We start from the raw sequence: 20,494 nt of genomic DNA on the forward strand, positions 1-20,494 counted from the left end.
TCGCCAAAGAACCCCTTGATACCCAACTCTTTTCCACTATTCCTTCCCAATCACTCTGACGTGTCCATGGATTCATCAAGCCCTCGGGTGCGGGCGTCGATCATGCTCTGGATGAATAGACTGAGAGCCTTGTCGTCTTCTGTGCATGGGTTGGGCCCATCCCGACTGTCTAGCACGTGGTCGTATGGAGGATCACGGCTTCCGGTGTCGTCTGGAACGTCCCTCGCCACAGACCCATGTTGCCTGATATCCCCAAAGCCCAGGGCCTCGTTGTGGGCAGCCTCTTCTTCGTCAAACGCCGATGTGTTAGGACTGGTAGTTTGGTCGTCGCTCTCATGCCCTTCCCCGTAATCTGACCCTTCCGAGTCACTCGACTCGGCCCGTGCACCGAATCGGTAGCCGCCTCTCAGAGAATCCCCATACCCCCACGGCACCTCGGTGATGCTAGAACGGTCCTCTGGAGGATCAAGCAACCCACTTGGGAGAAAATACTGCACACTAACAAAATCTTCACCAACCTCGTTATTGACATCCTCCTCGCTCTCTTGCTCCTCGTCCTCATCTTCATCGCTCGAGCTGCCGAAACCGCTCATCATGGTACCACTGCTGATCCCAAACGGCGAGACACCGGCACCGGACCCGCCACCCAAGTCTGACCCGCCACCCAGGCCAGCCTCGGCAAGAGTGTTGGAGTTGTTTCCCCCCAGCCCGATTGAGCTCAGTCCGTTGAGGCCGACGCCCACCAAACTAGACTGGGCGGCCCGGTTGCTCATAGCAACCTCGGGCCTGACCCCTCCAAGAATGGCATTATCACGCTCGCGAGTTTCAGCAAGCGCGCCCTCAACGTAGCTGATCCAATCCTGCGCCATGACCTTGTCCAAGACAACCTCGCTGAGCAGCTCGGGGGGGTGACGCTCCGTGAACTTGACCACTTCCTCGGCGATCAGCGTCAAATGGCCCATGTAACCCATGCGTGTCTTGTGTTGGGCCTGCGACTCTTCACTGGCGAGCTGACCGTTGATGATTTGGTTGGTGATGTCGGCAGCCTCGAAGAGACTGATGGCCAGCGTTGGGTTGAAACCGCGATCCATAGGGCCGTTGAACACCTGCTGCACGATATCGTAGACAACATTGTGAAGGAAGTTGTTCCAAGGGTACTTGAAGAAGAACCGAAGGATGGTGGGCACCACTTCCTGACGAACAAACTGCATCTTGAGATAGTCGCCGACCACCGGCCGGGGGGCGGTTGAGGCTCCCTCAGCAGGAGTGGCGCTGTCGCTGGCGGGGGCAATGATGATGGAAATTTCCCCCGTGGTCTCATTGGCGTTGGCGCCGGCAGGTGAATCCTCAGCAGCTTCGGCCTTTGGTGGCGATGGCGATGGCTCTGACGTTTGCTCAGTCTTATCTTTGGCCTCATCACCCTTGGCAGTAGCACTGGAAAATAAAGGAGCCGGCGTGTCACCAGGGTGGGGAGACAACGTATCGGCAGCATCAAGAGCCTTGGGGACGGAGGACTCGGTGCTCAACGCAGGCAATTCCGCCGTGGAGATTTCCTTGCTCTTGTCCGAAGTTTGCGGCTCTTTTTCGTCAGTCACTGGTTTGGGTGGGCTCTGTTGATCCTTGCTTGCACCAGTTTGAGCTGCCTTTTTGGTGGGCGACAGAGGCGCGACGACCAGATCAGGATCCTCGAAGGCCGGTGGTGACTCCGCTCTCTTTTCCGCGTCAAGATCCTTAAAGTTCAGCCTTGGTGAACTGAGTGGCTCATCAACAAAGTCCGCGTCGTCCTTTTCAAGCATGGAAAATGTTGGGGCTTGGGTAGGCGCAGGGGCATCCGGGAGCTCCAAAACATCGTCCGAGGTGTCATGGCTCACTTCCTCAAACCCATCGTCATCGGCAGATATGTTCATGACCTCAAGCTTCCGCCTCTCCTCAGCAGGCGATGACTGCGACGTGCGCATCGTCAGATCCTCGGTCGATGATGGCGTTTCATCAACCCCACGAGCAGGGATCAAACGGCCCTCTTCTCTCAACCGTTGTCGCTGAGCGTCACGGGCAGCAATAAACTGCTCAGAACCAACCTCGTTCAAGAGGCCCATGTTACTGCAGTGCAAAAGTTCTGCCATTAGCTCGCAGGTCTTGAAGCGATCAAAGCCAAGGGGTTCGATCTTATCGCCGAAAGTGGAGGAAAGACGTTCTTTTTGTGCCGTCGAGTTCATGATCAGGCTCATGAAATCTGGAACGTGGTCGGCAAAGAGGCGAAGAAGGGTTCCGAGATAAATGGGGTCGCGACACGACGGAGGAGCGTTGGCGTCGACGCCTTCGGGATCATAGTCCGAGTTGTTTTTGCGAATGACCTCAATGATGATGCCGACACCGCACGTGAGTGGGTTGCCACCCCCCAGCATGTACTGGATCAACTGTTCGACACAAGGGCGGGAGACCAGCTGTCTTGTCAGCTCGTTCGGACCGATACACGTCTGTTCGTTTTGGGAAGCGTTGGCTGAGACAGTGATGATGGCTTTGATGAAGTCGGCGGCCGATGTTTGGGTGGCCCAGCTGTGCTCTGGTCCGAGGAAGGAGAGAAGAGTTGGCATCACGTTCTGGGTATATAGCCACTGCAGAAAGGTCACTGTCAGTCATTTCCCTCCCCTCGCGAGCTTGACATGTCATACCTCAACAACGCCTTGGCCGCTCTCTGTGCGCTCCAAGCTGATGATCTTCAACAGCAGATCCATGATCATGGGGCAGTCCACATGTCTCAAAATATCGGCAATGGCTCCCTCAAACGACTTGAGAAGGTCCAGCATTTCTTCCGTCTTTTTATCGAAGAGAGACTCGTTTACTTTGGTGAAGTAGCTGGCCTGCAAAGGATCGAGCGGCGTCGGCCTCTTGAGGAACTCCCAGAAATTCCGGAGGAGGGGTCTGCTTTCCATAAGAGCCTCGTGGATAGAGTAGTTGTCTGAGGACAGTATTTCGGCCGCCACGAAGGCGCATCGATTGCGCTTCTTTTCATTTTCCTCCTGGCCGCTGGGCTCGGTCGCTCGTGATGACGACCGAGACCTGGTGGTGGGAAAAACAGGTGGCCTTCCGATCTCGTCATCCTCTTGCTCCTCCTCCTCATCGGCATCTGGCGCCGCGACAGGTTTGAGCTTTGGCGCTACTACATATTGAAGAAGCTTCTCAAGCACCTGCTGCTCGCGCAGGTATTCAACGAGTTTGGGATTGTGCTGCTTAAGCTCTTGGATGAGGTCGCTTTCATCGAGAAGCTCCTCTAGTTGAAAGGACTCTTTCTCGAGGATCGTATCGATGGCCGAGACATTGTAACCGCCGAACCTCCAAAACATGGTGGCTGTTGGCTCCAAGGCAGGTTGTGATGTGTTGTGATCAAGTGGGGTGTCGCGCAAAAGGGGCCGAGGGAAGCGATGCGTGCCCAATCGGCAGGCGGCTGTGTGTATTTCTGGTGTCCGAGAAAGCTGCAGCGACAGAAAAAGCGCAGCGAAAACGGACGGGTATCTTAATGTCTAGTATCTGACGAAGAAGGAGAGGGTTAGCTTGCTGGCTGCCCTGGCCAAGATAATCGGGGAGGTGTTTGCCGAAGCCTCGTGGTGGGGTGGACAAACAACAGCACAATGTGCGATGCGAAGTCCAAGCGGGTAGGGTGTCGCAGCATGTGAAGAGGAGGCCTTGGCTAGAGTGTGTCCTATACACCACCCGGCGATATGATGTAGCTTGCTGGTGAGAGGACTAGGTGGACAAGTGGTGGTGGCCCAAAGCCGGCGCCGGAAGACACGAGGAGGGGAAGATTGGGGGACAGGAGTTGGAGGCCCAAACGTACAGAAATTTCCTTGAATGCAAATAATGGTACAGGGGACGAGGTAGCCGACGTTCGGGAAGAAAGGGGTTCTATTGTAATCAGCGTCGCCGGCTCCTGCGGCTGGGCTTCTGTGAGGTTTGTGTCGTCGGTTGATGCGATGGGAAGCTCTTGAATGTGTCGAAATGAGAAATGAGGTCGACCCAGCGGTTGTCCCCCTCCCTAGGGTGCCTGCGGCTGCCCGCCCACCGCCCAGCCAGCCAAGGACGCGCTGAGAGGGTGGGTTGAAAGGCTCTGATTGGCCAGAAACAGCTCCATCAGCGGCACCTGCAAGAAAGACGCTTGGACCAGCTCCAACACCGGTTAGACCTCGACATCCAGATTGGCACGTGGTGAGCGTCATGTAGGCATTTCCATCCTGCATGACATATGGCTCCAGGGCGCCTACCAGGCCCAGACACTCGTTCATGTATGTACAAGAGAACAACGACCACTTCCAACATGCCACGTTTTGATGTTTGCGAGCCTGGGAGCTCAAGGTGGTGAGTGCAGTTTCATCATCTCGACCCCCACGGCCTGGACACTTCGAACGCTCGGGCCATGTTTCGCGAGTCTCCCACCTCAACTTGTCACAAAAATGAAATATCGCCTCTAGACGTCATCAGATGATCAAGTACTACCTCGCCGTGAAAGCCTGGTCTAGTTGAAGTCGATCACTTGGCTTCATCTGCCGCGCACCCGTCATGGCAAATGCCTCTGACTGCTATCCGCCTGTCACCTAGAGCAGTTGTCATCGAGCAGTATCATGAAAAAGGCATAACTGACAAGCCAGCATAGCATCGATGCTTACTCAAATGTCAACAAGACTGCCTCACTATCCCGAACCGACAATTTTCCTCGCGCTTCCAAACTTTCTTCAGCCACTTGGCCCACAGCAACACCATTCTTAAACGACTGCCCAGCCCACGTCACCTTGGCAGCGTCTTTCTCATCCACTGATGGAGCAGTCATACGCTTAACCGTCGCCCCTCTATGAGCCCCTAAATCCAACACAACCTCCCCTCTTTGCTCCTGCTGTCCAGCATAATACAGCTTCAAATTCAAGGCCACAATCTTGGTCACCCTCGTACCAGCAGCATCAAATATCGCATACGCCGAAAACTCCCTCTCTGCAATCCCCCGGGGCGTCTTTAGCGCAGCAATCCTCCCCCCTTCACTCAGTGCCTCCACCACCAGTAGCTGACTGACAAACACCGGTAACACCCTCGCCTCGCCCCTCTTGGTCGAGTTGATCGGGTACAACAACGAATAGCTGCTAAATCCCGGCGTCCCATCATCTCCAGGTGTGTTCAGCTGCTGGTTACTCTGGAACACCAACGTTGCCCCCTGGTGCAAGTGCACGCTTGTCGCGTTTCTCACGGCGTATATTAGCTCCACGTCTGCCGTCCACAGCGCCTGTGCAAACGAGTCTGATACTCCTGGTTTTCCGCTACAAGCAATCGAGTTGAACTCCCCGATCACCCACTCACCCTTTTGCTGCATGGCTAGCTTGGCAGAAGGATAGATTTCATGGTCGGCGTAGCGGAGTAGGTCAGTGTGGTTGAGGATGTTCGGGATTGTAGCCAATCGCTCACGAGCGGGGTCACAAGTTGCAAACGCGTACGAGTGGATGGAGTACTGCGAGACTTGGCCGGTGTTGTTGATGCCGGCCGGGATGAGGTCTGCTGGACGGACCTTGAGAGGGGTGATGTCGGTTGTTGCGCTTGATGCCCACCATTTTCCGCTGCTGTGGCCAGTCCGGTTGCCACCCAGAGCACTGTTGATCTGATTAACAAAGGAGAGCCATTGATCGACGTAAGCCTTCGTGCTTCCCTGCCAGCGAGAGGTGGGATAGTTTGTGGGCTCGTTGCCTAGCTCATAGTGGATGATCTTGTCTTTCTGGAGGTTGTAGGATGCGAGGGCAAGGTCTCTGGCTATGGGGACAGAGTTGTTGCCAAAGTTGAGAGTAGAGACGAACGTGGTGCCCTCGGGGAAGTTGTCCCAGGAGCGGTAGAAGGCTGGCCCGATGGTGGTTCGGTAGATGCCTCCTTTGCTGTTCTCAGTGCGGACAACAGATGTTTTCTGGGAAGGGTCAAATATCATGCTGTCCATCGTGATGCCTCCCGCCCTGATGATGGGACGAGCACCGCGCTCGTGGAGGTGGTTGAGGAGGGTGTACGTCAGGTTGCGGGGGGCGTCTGGTTCGCCGAAGAACTCGACCCAGAAGGCCGGCTCGAAGGAGTAGCTGACGAACTGCGGCACATGTGACTGCGAGATTGAAGATGCGGGAACAAGGCTTAGTGAGGTATTCACTGCTGACGCCCCTGCCAGCAATGATGCTGCAGTTATTTTCATGGACGTGATCATGGGGTTGACGAGCTGTAGGGATAACCACACAAGTGTGATGGCTTAGAACATCCGAGTAAATTCATCCATAGGTGCCTACCCGTCTCCTCATATATCTGCCTTTCCCTGGAGGGGCCCTGGCAAGCGCTCGGTTAAGATTGATGGACTTCATTTTTCCTTATTTCCCATGATGCGGGGTCCTCTTCCCACTCTGCGCGGAGATGATCCGGGTATGTTGCGATTGCAACCTTCTCCAAGTGCGAGATGCCATCATGGCCATCTTTTCAAAGGGCAGCACGATATGTTGGGATTCCTCGTTACCCTGTGCCTCCTCTTATAACCTGAATCATGGGGTTTTAAACTGGCTTATCTGGGCTCTAATCTACCCACCTCGCTCAGAATTCAAGCTTTGCTCACCGTCCTCATGGTTAGGTAGTTTGGGTCGCTCATGATCTATTCACCGTGCCGACGGCTTCCTTACTCGCTGCTGGCAGCACTCTTGTCTTAGTGTATCTGGGATGATACGTTTTTCCCTTCCTTGAAGTTTCAAGTTCGAGACAAACAGTCATAGTCAATGTACTGGTGTCCCACACTTTCTTACAGGGTACAGTTCCCGACATGTGGGCAAGACAGTGGAACACTTTTTTCTTCCGGGTGAAAAAAAGGCGGCGTACCCAGCGGGTGTGCCCAACTGTTTCAATACCCGTCGGCAATATTTCTATTATCCAGGAGGAAAATCGCCGTTAACAACGGAGACTGGACTATGAACGTCGAGGCCATTGAGGCAACAGTTCAAGTTGCAATGACCAACTACCACTCTCCGCCACCTCAGCCACACACCCAAGATTACACATATGTGGCTGTGAATGAGGAAATTCTGAAGAGCAAGAGCGGAGGGCAGGCAAGACTGGAATGTGGGGTTTGGTACTAGACTGGGAGAAAATGGCAAGGCCGTTAATGGCCCAGCTGATGACTCCCACCATGGCCCCCGAGCTTCCGCTCAACCGACCTAGCAGACACATCTCCAGCTAAGTGTGGTCCGGCTCGGCCGTATGCCCCCAAGTAAATTGGGTGCTTGTGGAGAGACAGATGTAAGACCGGGACAAACCTTCCCGCTAATACAACCTTGGTCTGCATGTTGATCTTTGCCAAGGTACAAGGATACCTACCTATCGTTCGTTACTCACACCCCCCTAGCCACGCAACCCACCCGATCACCATAGCATCTCGACCTGCAAGTGACACAGGTACACGTCTTACCCCGAGGCTAGTCAGTGGACATAATTAGCAGTGTTTGGCATCCTCGCCCGTCTTTCCAGCCTTCTCCTCTACCAGCACGACAAACGAAAAACAGCAAGAATGATGGACACCAAGGTTCTCTCGCGAGATGATATTGACAACGAAACACTCGAGATCATAGCCGAAGCGTGCCAGATTTCGACGAAGGATATTGAGGACATCTACAGTTGCGTACATCAACAACTCGACCATGTCAGCCACAGCCAGCCGGGCCGATCCGAATGGTTTCAAATCGTGCTCTCCTTTGATGAGGGGATAGAGCTTGAACGGTGGTGCAGGGCTCTGCAGAGAGTCGTGAGGGCTAACGCCGTGTTGCGCACGAGATTGGTTCAATGTCGGGGGCTGGGAGTGTTACAGGTGGTCATCAAGGAGGACCACGCCACAGAACACCTCTCTGGAGACGTTGAGGAATATTTGAGAGATGACCAGGCTCGACGGATGGACTTTGGGGTCCCTCTTCTGCGCTCAGCCTTCATCGGCAGGAGCTTTGTTCTGACCATTCACCACGCCATTATGGACTACTGGTCGTTAACCACGCTAGTTCAGCAGGACATCGTCATGGCCTTCCTCGGGGAAGCACCTCCGGAAAGACCTCAGTTCAAAGAGTTCGTGGCTCACTGCCTCGCCATCGACGAAGGAGCCGCCAAGGCCTTTTGGGCCTCCCGCTTTGATAGCCGCCGTCTTCCCGTCATCTTCCCGCCTGTTGCACCTGGGCATACACCCTACCCCAGCCAAGCCGTGGAGAAAGAAATCGTCTTGACACACCAGCTGGGCCCCGGAAGCATCTCCCCAACACACGTCCCCACCTTCGCCGAGGCCGCTTGGGCACTTACAGAGGCCACTTACGCCGACAGCGACAGCATCTCGTACGGATTTGTCCTTTCTGGACGCTCCCCGACGCTTGGCGGCCTCGAATCAACCCTGGGACCGATGCACGTCGAGGTGCCCATGCAAGTCAACCTCAACATCCAACAGCGCAAGGGCATGACGGTGGAGCAACTCGTGAAGGACAGGGCAGCCTCGCTGCGTCAACTCCAAGCACACCCCGCACTCCAGTACGGCTTGACCAACATCTCTCTTGTGAACGAAGCGGCCCAGGTCTCGTCCAAATTCCAGACGCTTTTCAACATCATCCCCGCGCTACCTCCGAAGTTCTCCGCCGCGTCTGACGCACCAGCCCCGATACGGATGGATCGTGTGCTTTGGCAGGCGCGGACGCTACCGGCCTTGATACTACGCTGCAAACTGGAGTCGATCAACCGAGATGGAGCAACGCAGGGTCCTGGGGCGACTAGGATTTTGCTCAAGACTTTGTACGACCCCGCAGTCCTCCCTGAACGGCAGCTACATCGCATTCTGAATCAGTTTGAGCATACACTTCGCGTGCTGGCCGAGGTTCCTCTGACCTCCAGATTGGACAGGCTTCCGCTCTTCAACAAGCATGATTTGGGTGAAGTGATGCGCTGGAATCATGATGGAGCGCTGAGAAACGGAAGGTCCATCGATGCCGCCTTGGGCGCATTGTTTCCAGGAATCCCCTCGGGTCGCTGCAAAGTTTGGTTGGCAAGCCTGCAGAATCCCAACGAACTTGCGCCGATTGGGAGCGTAGGACAGCTTTGGCTGGAAGGCCCGGAGCTTTCTTCCGCTTCCTCTCCCTACCTCTTGTCAACCTTGCAACAGCAAGTTCCTCCGTGGGTGTTATCCTCTGACAGCCACCACCCACAACCCACCGGACTGTTCATTCGCACAGGGTATCTCGCCAAGTATATCGAGACAGGCAGCGGGGAAGATAACGAGCTGTGCGTCGTGGGACGGCAAGAGAACCGGGTCAAGATCAACAATCAAACGGTTCAGTTAGAGGAGGTCGAGGGCTTGATTATGCACCATGACGATGTCCAAGACGCTGCCGTTTTCACCAAAATCGCTGCCGGGCGCACGCAACTCGTCGCAATGGTTGTGCCAAGATGCACCGTGACCCCTGGCGATACGGACTCGGACTCATCATCAGACACGGAGGCCATTTTTGCGGGGGAGATAAAGGAGATGAGGGGTCAGCAGCTGCTTCTGGACTCGGTTCGTCGCCATGCGGGTGAGGGTTTCTCTTCTGAAAGACACAAGATCCCGACAGTCTGGCATGCCATTGAACAATTTCCATATCTCGAAGAAGGCAGCGGAATCAGTGGGTTGCATACAGTCGACCGGGAAGCTCTTCGCAGGTGGTTGAAACTGCGGCGTTGATTGGACCCCGTGTTACTCGCAGTTACAAGCATTGGCAACGGTTGAATCAAGTAGTGATCAGCAACGATACAGCCATGTCCCCTATCTACAAGTGATTTTACCTCAGGAACTACCAATCATGTGTGGGCGATAGCTGACGCAAAGGATCGGACACCTGCTGTTGAAGAACATCCCGACATACCGACCGACATACCGATAAAGTAGCATCCTACTGTCTGGTCACCGAAGGGGTTTTGCCCAGGTCTTGTCTGGTGGTAATATTGGAAAGCTTTTGCATGGAAACATATCGATGCGAATCCGAGAAGACAAGAACCGGGTAAACCATCTAACCGCGTCATATCAAAACTTTGGGCGGTTTGAGTTGCCCGGACCCGAGTACGACCCATGGACGCAGGAATAGATTACAGCCAATCTCATTTGGCGCTCTGCCCAGCCGCCCTTCTAGAAGACAAGGAAACCTTTGTACACATTGATGGTTCCCCGCAGGCGGGGTGTAACCCTCCCGTACATTGGCCAAGATGATTACATATATGTTTTTTTCTTGGGCCATGTACTCGGCAGTGTTACTGGGTGTGTCTGGCACTCCCAGATGACAAAGGCCACTGCAATTGATTTGGCTGAGTGGTAGGGGACTGTTGGATATCAATGGACTTTTGCTGCTACCGCTTGAAGGGGTTCGCTTGACAGACATTGCATGCGTGTCTCAACCAACACGCCCGGGCTCTTTCTACCATGATTCGCAGACGGACCCCAAATGGGGACCCGGAGGCGGGCGCTGGGATGGATGGAAGAGATAAGATGCTTACGTCTTGGCTTGTTGGTGAACGTGATCCCAGTAACTTGTTTCCGGGGAAAGGTCAAGGTGCGGGTTGGATGGGGCGGAGGTACGGCATGGCGAGTTATGACACCATTATGCTGTTGTTGTCTCAGGGTATCTAGAACCGGCAAGCCGTGTAAGTCCTATTCCCACCACATTCTGCCCGAAGGGTGACATGCTGATCCGACAATTCCGCATGGCTTGAAGCATGGTATTTTTTATTTCACCCCCCCGGCATCAGGGACAAAAGGTTGCCCGAGCTGATGGTTTTTTTTTTTGGTGATACCTACCGGTTCAAGGATGGGCGCAATCAATGTTTCGGTTGACGACATGGGTCAAAGGATGCAGAGTGCAGGAAGATATTGAGAATGCCAATGCTGGGCATTCGTGGGGAATTATCAATATCAATTCGTGGGGTACTGGGGTATGGTATGTTTCTGTCTCGAGGCGAAGGCCGTCTCACTTTCTAGGTACCTACCCAAGGTAGTGATCCCTTCCAGCTCACACATCACTAGGTACTGGGCTTTTACTGATGCTGCTCGACCGTCACAGAGTTCATCCGAGACGCCAAAGGTGCGTAAGCACATCCACTTGATTGGGCTGGGCGGCGCATGGTTGCTACCTATCCTATCTAAAGGTAAGGTACCTTGATCCTGTGTGTCTCCTTCCTGTGGGGAGTTTGGTCCCTGACTATCAAGGCTCTGGGAACGACATCTCGAGGAACAGACGTGGTATAAAGAAGTATATAAATTCGTCTTGGGCCGCTTTGACTTTCACCCTGATCTCTATCATCATCAAACCGCCCCCCCCCCTCCCTCCATCCACTTGTTCCTACTCTCCATCACCCCAACCAACCCTCAACGGTACACACACCCTTCTCTCTAACAAAACATGGCACCCTTCAACGACCCAACCCCCATCGCCATCGTAGGCCTGTCCTACCGCGCCCCAGGCGTGGGCCGCAAGGGGTTGTACGACTACCTCTCCCAAGCCAAATCCGCCTGGAGCACCATGCCCCCCACCCGCTTCGACCAGCAGGCCTTCCACACCCCCGGCCTCGACAAGCCCGGCTGCTTCAAGGTCAACGGCGCCCACTTCCTCCCGGACGACATCTACCAGTTCGACGCCGCCTTCTTCAACATGAGGGCCGAAGAGGCAAAGAACTCGGACCCTCAGCACAGGATGATGCTCGAGTGCGCGCTCGAGGCGGCCGAGAACGCGGGCCAGTCCCTGCTGGACATTGCGGGAAAAAACATTGGCGTTTTTGTCGCTTGCGGCTCGCAAGAGTACGCCCACCGCGTGGCGGAGGATCTGGCCAAGACGACTGCTTGGACCGCGACGGGGATTGCGGCGTGCATGTTTGCCAATAGGCTGAGTTACTTTTTCGATGTGCACGGCCCGAGCGTGGCTATTGAGGCGGCGTGCGCGAGTAGTTGTTATGCTACGCATCAGGCTTGCCAGGCGCTGAGGAATGGGGAGTGTGAGGCTGCTTTTGTGGGGGCTTCGGCTATTTGTTTTAGTCCCAACTTGTGGATTACGTTGGAGAAGATGGGGGCGCTGTCGGCCGAGGGGAAGAGCTTTTCTTATGATCACAAGGCTGCTGGGTTTGGGCGGGGTGAGGGGGGTGCTTGTCTGTTGATTAAGAGGCTTGATGATGCGGTGAGGGATGGCGATCCTATTCATGCTGTTATTAGGGGGTCTGCTTGCAATCACTGTGGGAGGTCGGAGGGGATTACTATGCCGAGTCGGATATCGCAGGAGCGGTTGTTGGTCAAGGTGCATGAGGCTGCTGGGCTTAGCCCGGGGGAGACGCCTGTTGTTGAGGGCCATGGGACTGGTACGCCTGCCGGGTGAGTTTTTTTCTTTTTGTTTTTCTTTTTCCTGTGGCCCCACAATAAATTCAGGGGCTGGAAAGGGGGAATGGTCTGACATGACAAGAAACTAATCTGGATATTTTCAGTGACCCCATCGAGGCTGGCGCATTCGCCGCCATCTTGGCCAAGGACAGGACAGAAGCAAACCCCCTGTACATTGGATCGATCAAGTCCAACTTTGGGTGAGTGCTGCATTCAGGTGATTTCAAGTTTGAACTTCACTCTGACCAATTTCCAGTCATCTAGAAGGGGCAAGCGGTATTCTGGGCATGGTCAAGGCTATCCTTATGGTCAAACACGGCATCATCCTTCCCACCGCTGGCTTCGAGGAGATGAACAAGCGCATCGAAGGGAAGGAAAAGATGCGTGTCATTGGAGACAAACCAATGGCCTGGCCCGAAAATGAGCTCAGAAGAGCACTGGTGACCAACTTTGGTATGCGTTTTCTTCCATTCTCATCACTCGTGGGGAGAGGAAACAATGTGCTGACAGATTCAAGGGTTTGGTGGTAGTAACTCTGCAGTCTTGCTTGAGCAACCTCCTGTGTCGCCTGCGCTGACTGGCCACCTGGCTTTGAGGGCTTATACCAATGGCCATGCTGCCAATGGCGTCAATGGGCATGCCAATCGTACCAACGGTGTCAATGGCCATCACCATGTCAATGGCAACGGCATCAATGGCCACAGCACGAACGGGACCAACGGTGTCAACGGCCACCACCACGCTCCAAACCGGCTGTTTGTTCTGTCAGCCAAGACAGACAAGAGTCTCAATGCCTACCTGTCTTCGTTTGTCGAGTTCCTTGGGGACGAGAACCCCACGCCCGACTGGTCTACTGTCCGCGTCGACGACGCCGACTTTACCAAGAATCTCAGCTACACTCTCGGCCAGCGCCGCACACATCATCCATACCGTGTCGCCGTCGTCGCCAACTCGGTCGATGGCCTGAAAGAGAAGCTCTCCTCCAAAAAGCCCGCCAGAGCCAAGCAAGACCGCGTCGTCGCCTTTTGCTTCACCGGCCAAGGCGCCCAATATGCCCAGATGGCTTCGGGATTGCGTCATTACAAGGTCTTCGCCGACGCCCTTGACCAAGCCGAGGACCTTCTCACCTCCATGGGGGCGACGTGGTCCTTGACCGAGGAGCTCGGCAAGGATGCTTCCGTCTCCCGCGTTGACGATGCCGAGATCAGCCAGCCGGCGTGCACTGCTGTCCAGCTCGCTCTTGTCGAGCTGCTCAGGAGCTGGGGAGTCACACCCAAAGCTGTCACCGGGCACTCTAGCGGCGAAATGGCGGCCGCGTACACGGCCGGGCTCATCTCCTTCACGGCTGCTGTTGCTACCGCCTACTATCGCGGCCAGGCTGCGTCGCAGCTGGCGTCCAAGGGAGGTGTTGGTGCCATGCTGGCTCTGGGAGTTGGCTTTGAGGAAGCCTCCAAGCTCATTCGAGATCACGCGGGTGACGCCTATGCGACTGTTGGTGCTATCAACAGTCCCAATAGCGTGACCGTGTCGGGCGATATGGCTGCCATTGAGGCCATCCACAAGGCCGCGGACGAGCAAGGCTTGTTTGTTCGCCGGCTCAAGGTCAGCCTGGCGTACCACTCTCGTCATATGGAGGAGGTGGCCGATTGGTACCGCGCGGCGATCCAGCCCTACTACGAGGATGAGTTTGTCGTTGTCGAGAACGATGACAGTAAGCCGGCCTTTGTTTCCTCGGTCACTGGCCGGGTCGAAACTGTGATTGACTCATCGTACTGGGTCAACAACCTTGTCCGACCTGTTCGGTTTTCTGATGCCATCACCAAGCTGTTCTCCCAACAGGAGGATGTCAAGACCGGCCGGACACCTAATGTCATTGTCGAGATTGGCCCGCACGCAGCCTTGAAGAACCCCATCAAGCGCACGGTCGAGGATCTCTCCCTCAAGTCCTTCTCTTACCTCCCTTCTTTGGTCAGGAAGGTAGACGGCAGCCAGGCGCTGCTGGACCTTGCAAGCGGCTTGTTCACCTCTGGCATCCCTACCGATCTCGGTGCCGTCAACCAAACCGACAAGACCAACGCCCAGGTCCTCACCGACCTCCCAGCCTACGCGTGGGACAAGTCAACCAGCTACGAGATCATGCCCCGCCACACCCACGAGCTCATGTTCCCAGGCGAGCCCTTCCACCCCCTCCTAGGCCGCAAAGCCGCCTCCAGCGGCAACGCCAACGGCCAGGAGCGCACATACCGCTCCCTCTTCAGCCTAGACGACATCCCCTGGATCCGCGACCACAACGTCTCTGGTGTCGTCATCTTCCCCATGACAGGCTACCTCGGCTGCGCGATCGAGGCCCTCCGGCGCGCCGTCGCCCCCGGCACCCCCGTAGAGGCGTTTGTGCTGAGGGACATCCACGTCGTCCGCAGCTTACAAGTCGAGGAAGAACAAAACGTCGATCTCCTCACCAAGGTCAAGCCCACTTCTACGGGTACAGCCAGTTACTCTCCCACCTCGTGGTCGTTCGAGGTGCAGATCCTGCACAGCGATACCAACTCCTGGGCTACGCACTGCTACGGCAAGATCGAAGCCGAGACCGTCCCGCTTCCTACCGAGAGCCCGGCTACAAAAGAGTCTCTTTTGTTGCTGCACCGCGCTGAGGCGACCCCGCTGGAGGAGCACGACCCCGGTGTTGTCTACGCGGCAGATGGTCTCCAGGGCACCCTCTACGGCCCGTCCTTCCGGAACACCACCCGCTACCGCAAGGGGGAGAAGTTCACAGTCATTGATCAAAAGCTTCGCGACTTGGGACCAGAGGTTGATCTGCTGAGCAAGTACGGCTCCCCTTACACGGCCGATCCGCCAACGCTCGATGGGTTTCTGCAGGGTGGTGGGTCGTTCAGCGAGATTGACTGGAAGAGGCTGGCGCTGATGCCCAACCATGTGAACCGCTTGAGGGTGTCGAACCATATCGCTCTTGGGAAAGAGTCGGAGCGGATCGAGACTGTGACGAGGCTGCTCGAGCACGACGCCAAGGGAGGGAGGATGCTGATGAGCGTGGCTGCGTTTGTGGTCGATGACAAGAGCGGCAAGCGGGAGCCGATTGTCGAGTGGGAAACCGTCACGTTCCGCGCGCTGCAGTCGGGTGATGACGAGGATGAGCTACCGGAAAACGGCCTGCCCGTCAACTGGCGGTTCGAGCTGCTTGCTCGGCTCGACTTGCTGCCCAAGGAGGAGCAGCTCAGGCGGTTTGCTCCCCAGAGGATCAGCGAGGAGGAGATGGAGGGCGGGCGGGACTTGCACGCGGCTGCGTGTTGGTTCGTGGACCAGGCGCTCGTCGAGACGGCTGGGGATGACGAGTCGGCTATCCCGAGTCATTTGGTCAAGTTCAAGAAGTGGGCCAGGAGGATTGTGGATGCCGAAGGGCCAGAGATTGAGGATCCGGTCGGGCTGGTGAGGAGGGTCGAGGCTATCAGCGCCCAGGGGGAGTTGCTCTGCGCTATTGGGAAGCAGCTAGTGCCGATTCTGAGGAACGAGGTGCAGCCGCTGGAGGTGATGCTCAAGGATGGGTTGCTGACTCGGCACTACGAGGCTGATGTTTCAAACGCCTACTTTAGTCAGCTGGTTGGGGAGCTGGTGTACGACCTCAGCAACCTGGAGCCCAACATGAGGATCTTGGAGATTGGTGCCGGCACGGCGGGCACGACGCTGCCGATTCTCCAGGAGTTGTCCAAGGACCGGGAGGAGGGCGCGTTCTTGAGTTATACCTTCACCGATATCTCGAGCGGCTTCTTTGAGAACGCCCGCAACGGCAAGCTGAAGAGGTGGTCGGATTTGAACCGCATCTCGTATGAAAAGTTGGACATCAGTCGGGATCCGGTCGAGCAGGGGTTCGAATTGGGCGAGTACGATTTGATCGTTGCGGCAAACGTGCTGCATGCGACGGCCAACATGATCACCACCATGAAGAATGTGAGGAGCTTGCTGAAGCCGAGAGGCAAGGTCATCCTGCTCGAGGCCAACAGGCACGCGCCCATCACGCTGCCGTTTGCGCTGCTGCCGGGTTGGTGGTATGCCGAGGATGACTACCGTGACCGGGAGTCGGGACCGCTGCTTGCGCTGGAGAGCTGGAACAGGCTTCTCGTCGACACTGGTTTCACCGGAGTTGATGTGCTGTATCAAGATCACCCTGGCAAGCCGGAGCAGATGTTGAGTGCTTTCATGTCGAGCAGGATCGGCAAGGTCGTCGACGACGACGACAAGATTCAGATCACGGTTGCCGGTCCCCTCATGGATGACGACGAGCTCGACTATGCCCAGCTTGTTGCCGACGCCATCACGGAAGAATTTGGTCTGGTCACGACAATCAAGCCTTTCCTCGAGGTTGACGCCGAGGGTGAGGATGCCCATGTCGTCGTCATTGACTCTCCCCGCCACAGTCTTCTCAAGGAGGTAGACGAGGACACCTTTAACGCCATCAAGAGTCTTGCGATTCACAACAAGGGCATGCTTTGGATTGTTCCCGAGCAAGACCAGGCGGCGCCGGTTCCCGAGGTTCACTCCATCAAGGGTATCCTGAGGACTGTCCGGTTGGAGAGTGAGCCCAAGCACATCCTCATGATGGAGGGGATCCCTTGCACGGCCGAGAGAGCTGATGGCATTGATGCCATCCTCAAGGTTGTCAGGGTGCTTGCGGATCCCGAGGTCAACGCGCTAGAGGATCGGGATTATCTCTTCCGTGATGGACTCATCCACCAGCGGCGCATGCGCCCGCTGAAGGAGCTCAAGGAGCAGTTCGGTATCGAGCAAGGTGTTGCCATCAGATCGGTACAAAACATCTGGTCTGGCGACAGCGGCTTGGAGATGACGATGGAGTCGGCTGGGAGCCCTGAGTCGATCTACTTCAGGCGCACCGATGTTCTTCAGGCACCGCTGGCCAACGACGAGGTCGTCGTCAAGACCGAGGCGGCAGGGCTGAGCTACCGCGACCTCAATCTCGTGTTTGGGTCTATTCCCTGGGCTCCTCCTGGTTTCGACGGGGTTGGCACTGTTGTCAAGACTGGCGATCAGGTGGCGCACCTGAGAGAGGGAGACAGAGTGTTCTTCTTGTCACTCGAGGGCAGCGGGTTGGCCACGTACAAGAAACTTCCCTCGTGGCACGCTGCTCGGGTGCCCGCTGGCCTCAGCAGCATCGAGGCTGCCACCCTGCCGCTTGCTTACACCATGGCTGTGGCCGCTCTTGTCCACACAGCCCGTCTCAGAAAGAACGAGTCGGTCCTCATCCACTCCGCCGCCGGTGCTGTCGGCCAGGCCGCCATTGTCATCGCTCAGCACATCGGTGCCCGCATCTTCGTCACGGCTGGCACCGAGGCCAAGAGGGCCTTCCTGCACGAAACCTACGACATCCCCAAGGAACAAATCTTTCCCAGCCGCACCCCACAGTTCAGGGACAGCATCCTCTGCGCCACGGCCAGCAAGGGAGTGGACGTCATCATCAACTCTCTCACTGGCGAACTCTTGCAAGAAACATGGTCTCTCATGGCCGCCTTTGGCCGCTTCGTCGAGATCAACAAGAAGGACGCCTTTCAGAACACCAACCTCTCCATGAAAGCCTTTGAACGGAACGCCACCTTCAGCACCGTCGACCTCCGCGCTTTGCACCAACACCGCCCGGATGACCTGAGAGATGTCATTGGGGAGGTCGTCAGCTTGCTGCAAAAGGGAGTCGTGGTTCCTATCCACCCCGTGACCGAGGTCCCCGTCTCTCAGTTTGCCGACGGTCTTCGCAAGCTCAAGACTGGTGATACCACGGGAAAGATTGTCGTTACTTTTGGCAAGGAGGAGAAGGTGCTTGCCGAGAGCGCGCTTAGGCCGTCACCTCCTGCCAGGTTGGACCCCAACTCGACTTACCTTGTGACTGGTGGCACGAGAGGTATAGGTCTTGGGCTGGCGGACTGGATGGTGGAGCACGCTGGGGCCAAGAATGTGGTTGTGCTTGGGCGCAGTGGCCCGGAGGGAGCTGAGGTGCGAAAGGTGCTGAAGAAGTATGCCGAGTCGGAGAATGTGAGGTTCAGGGCGTATGCTTGTGATGTTGGGTCGAGGGAGTCGCTGGAGGATGTTGTGGCGGCGATGAGGGAGGAGGGTTTGCCCCCGGTAAAGGGTGTTGTGCACAGCGCTTTGGTGCTGAATGACAAGCTGATGCTGAATGCCACGTATGACGACTGGAAGTACATCACTGGCCCGAGGGTCCAAGGAGCTTGGAACCTGCACGAGTTGCTGCCCAAGCTGGACTTCTTTATTGCACTTTCGAGTTTCTTGGGTGACGGTGGGAATCCAGGTCAGAGCATTTACGCTGGCACGGCCTCGTTCTACGACGCCTTCTCTCAGTTCCGCGTCGAGCAAGGTCACCACACTGTGTCCATCTCCCTCCCCGTCGTCTTGGGCGTGGGTTATGTTGCGGACCACGGCATAGCTGAGAAACTCCAAATCACCCTCGGTGGCACGATCCGCATGCAGGATATCGTCACTCTTGTCGCGAGCGCCATCAGCCAGGGCCGCGACTCTCCCTTCATCAGCCCCGAGGGCAAGGCCGTCGCGTACAAGCTCCACGTCCACGGCAAGCCGCTGCATGACATCCCTTGGAAGTATTCGCACCCAATTCTTCTCAAAGACCGCCTGCACACAGACCTGACGGGCGGCGATGCCGAGAACCAGAATGCTGCCAGTGCGGCATCTACTGCCTCTTGGACCACGGCTTCTGACCCGCAGGTTGGCTTGACCGAGGCGCTGATTACCAAGGTGTCGGCCATGACCATGATTGCGAGGGACGAGGTTGAACCTGACGCGCCGCTGAGCTCGCACGGGCTGGACTCTCTGGTGTCGGTTGAGCTGAGGAACTGGATCAGGAGGGAGACGGCGGTTGAGCTAGCTTTGACAACGATTACGCAGGCGGCGAGTCTGAGGGCGTTGGCGACGCATATTTTGGCAACGAGGGCTCTGGTTGCAAAGTAAGGATGGTTTTGACAGTGGTGGGGGGGAGGGAGGGGTTTCTTCAACGTGGTGGCAGGTTTGAGGGGTATCATGGCGTTTGTTGTGTTCTGAGGCGTTCTCGTTAGATTGGCGTTTTTGGTTTGCCTTTTTTGGGCTACTTCTTGCAAAGTTTGAGCTCGGTCTTTTTTTTTATCACGATGTTGAGGCATATTGGCTTTGACATGGACAGAACAGAGAACAATGAATGATTGCCACAACTATTGGATGCTGTAAATGGTGACATGGTGAAGGGTGGCCAAGACTTTGACATTCATTTATGCCTCGCCAGTAAGTACTTGCATAATCCTCCCCCGCTCTCTACTTCTCTCGTTCTCGTTCTCATTCTCGCCCTTGCTCTCTAGGTGCCTCTGCCTGCCCCTTTCTCTCTCAATTCGACGCAGGAGTACATCCGGGACCCCATGCGGTTCCGTCGGTGGCCGTCGCTGCGCGGTATTTGCTCCTGCTGCTCATATCTCTGTGAATATTCAAACCATTACTCCGGATTTCACCCTCTTTCCTGCAACACCTCCCCTTCCTCCTCACCAACCTCGCCTCCCGTTCCAATTCCCTCGCCAACTCCTCCCTAAACCCCTCTAGCTCCTCCGCTGTGTAAACCTCCCCCCCCCCTCCATTTCCATCCCTCCTCCGCCGGAAACCCCGCAAGTTGGAGCTCACACACCCCATTTTTTCGCTCGTTTGGAGGTGCCCTTCGACTTTGTTACTGGAATGTTACCTGCACATTCCTACAACTGCAAAAAAAAAAAAAACCAAAAAAAAACTGTGGTTAATGAAAATCGTCATCTTGGTGGGGTTTGTGGGCTTTTACGGGCTTCCAAAAGGCCGAAAATATAAATTCGTCTGATGCGTGGTTATTTTCGAGCTGTTACGGGGTGTGGGGACCATTTTGTGGGCGGGGGAAGGGATGGAAATAGACAATATATCTATAAACACAGTAATATATAAATAAATAAAAATATATACTACATAATAATAAATATTATCTTCAAATCAAATAATACAACTGAAGTTACTCTCAAAAACATGCACTACAGTTGAACTTCTTACTAA

General features: G+C 55.7%; 4 protein-coding genes across 4 annotated transcripts; 2 read left to right on the forward strand and 2 right to left on the reverse strand.

Moving 5' to 3' along the window:
• Positions 1-50: 50 nt before the first annotated feature.
• PODANS_5_3720 (uncharacterized protein) lies at positions 51-3,344 on the reverse strand (the record flags this gene model as incomplete). Its single annotated transcript, XM_001904881.1, has 2 exons — positions 51-2,600; positions 2,673-3,344. 2 exons carry the CDS (start codon positions 3,342-3,344, stop codon positions 51-53), a joined length of 3,222 nt encoding a protein of 1,073 aa, XP_001904916.1.
• A 1,313-nt stretch (positions 3,345-4,657) lies between these two features.
• PODANS_5_3730 (uncharacterized protein) lies at positions 4,658-6,217 on the reverse strand (the record flags this gene model as incomplete). The annotated part of the gene is made up of 1 exon (XM_001904882.1): positions 4,658-6,217. The coding sequence occupies one exon, from the start codon at positions 6,215-6,217 to the stop codon at positions 4,658-4,660; it is 1,560 nt and encodes a 519-aa protein (XP_001904917.1).
• A 1,338-nt stretch (positions 6,218-7,555) lies between these two features.
• PODANS_5_3740 (uncharacterized protein) lies at positions 7,556-9,733 on the forward strand (the record flags this gene model as incomplete). Its single annotated transcript, XM_001904883.1, has 1 exon — positions 7,556-9,733. One exon carries the CDS (start codon positions 7,556-7,558, stop codon positions 9,731-9,733), a length of 2,178 nt encoding a protein of 725 aa, XP_001904918.1.
• Positions 9,734-11,561: 1,828 nt separating this feature from the next.
• PODANS_5_3750 (uncharacterized protein) lies at positions 11,562-19,408 on the forward strand (the record flags this gene model as incomplete). Its single annotated transcript, XM_001904884.1, has 4 exons — positions 11,562-12,400; positions 12,511-12,606; positions 12,663-12,859; positions 12,924-19,408. The coding sequence occupies 4 exons, from the start codon at positions 11,562-11,564 to the stop codon at positions 19,406-19,408; spliced, it is 7,617 nt and encodes a 2,538-aa protein (XP_001904919.1).
• Between the last annotated feature and the right edge of the window lie 1,086 nt (positions 19,409-20,494).

This window comes from Podospora anserina, chromosome 5 (genome assembly GCF_000226545.1).
Source record: "Podospora anserina S mat+ genomic DNA chromosome 5, supercontig 4".
NCBI classification, from domain to species: domain Eukaryota; kingdom Fungi; phylum Ascomycota; class Sordariomycetes; order Sordariales; family Podosporaceae; genus Podospora; species Podospora anserina.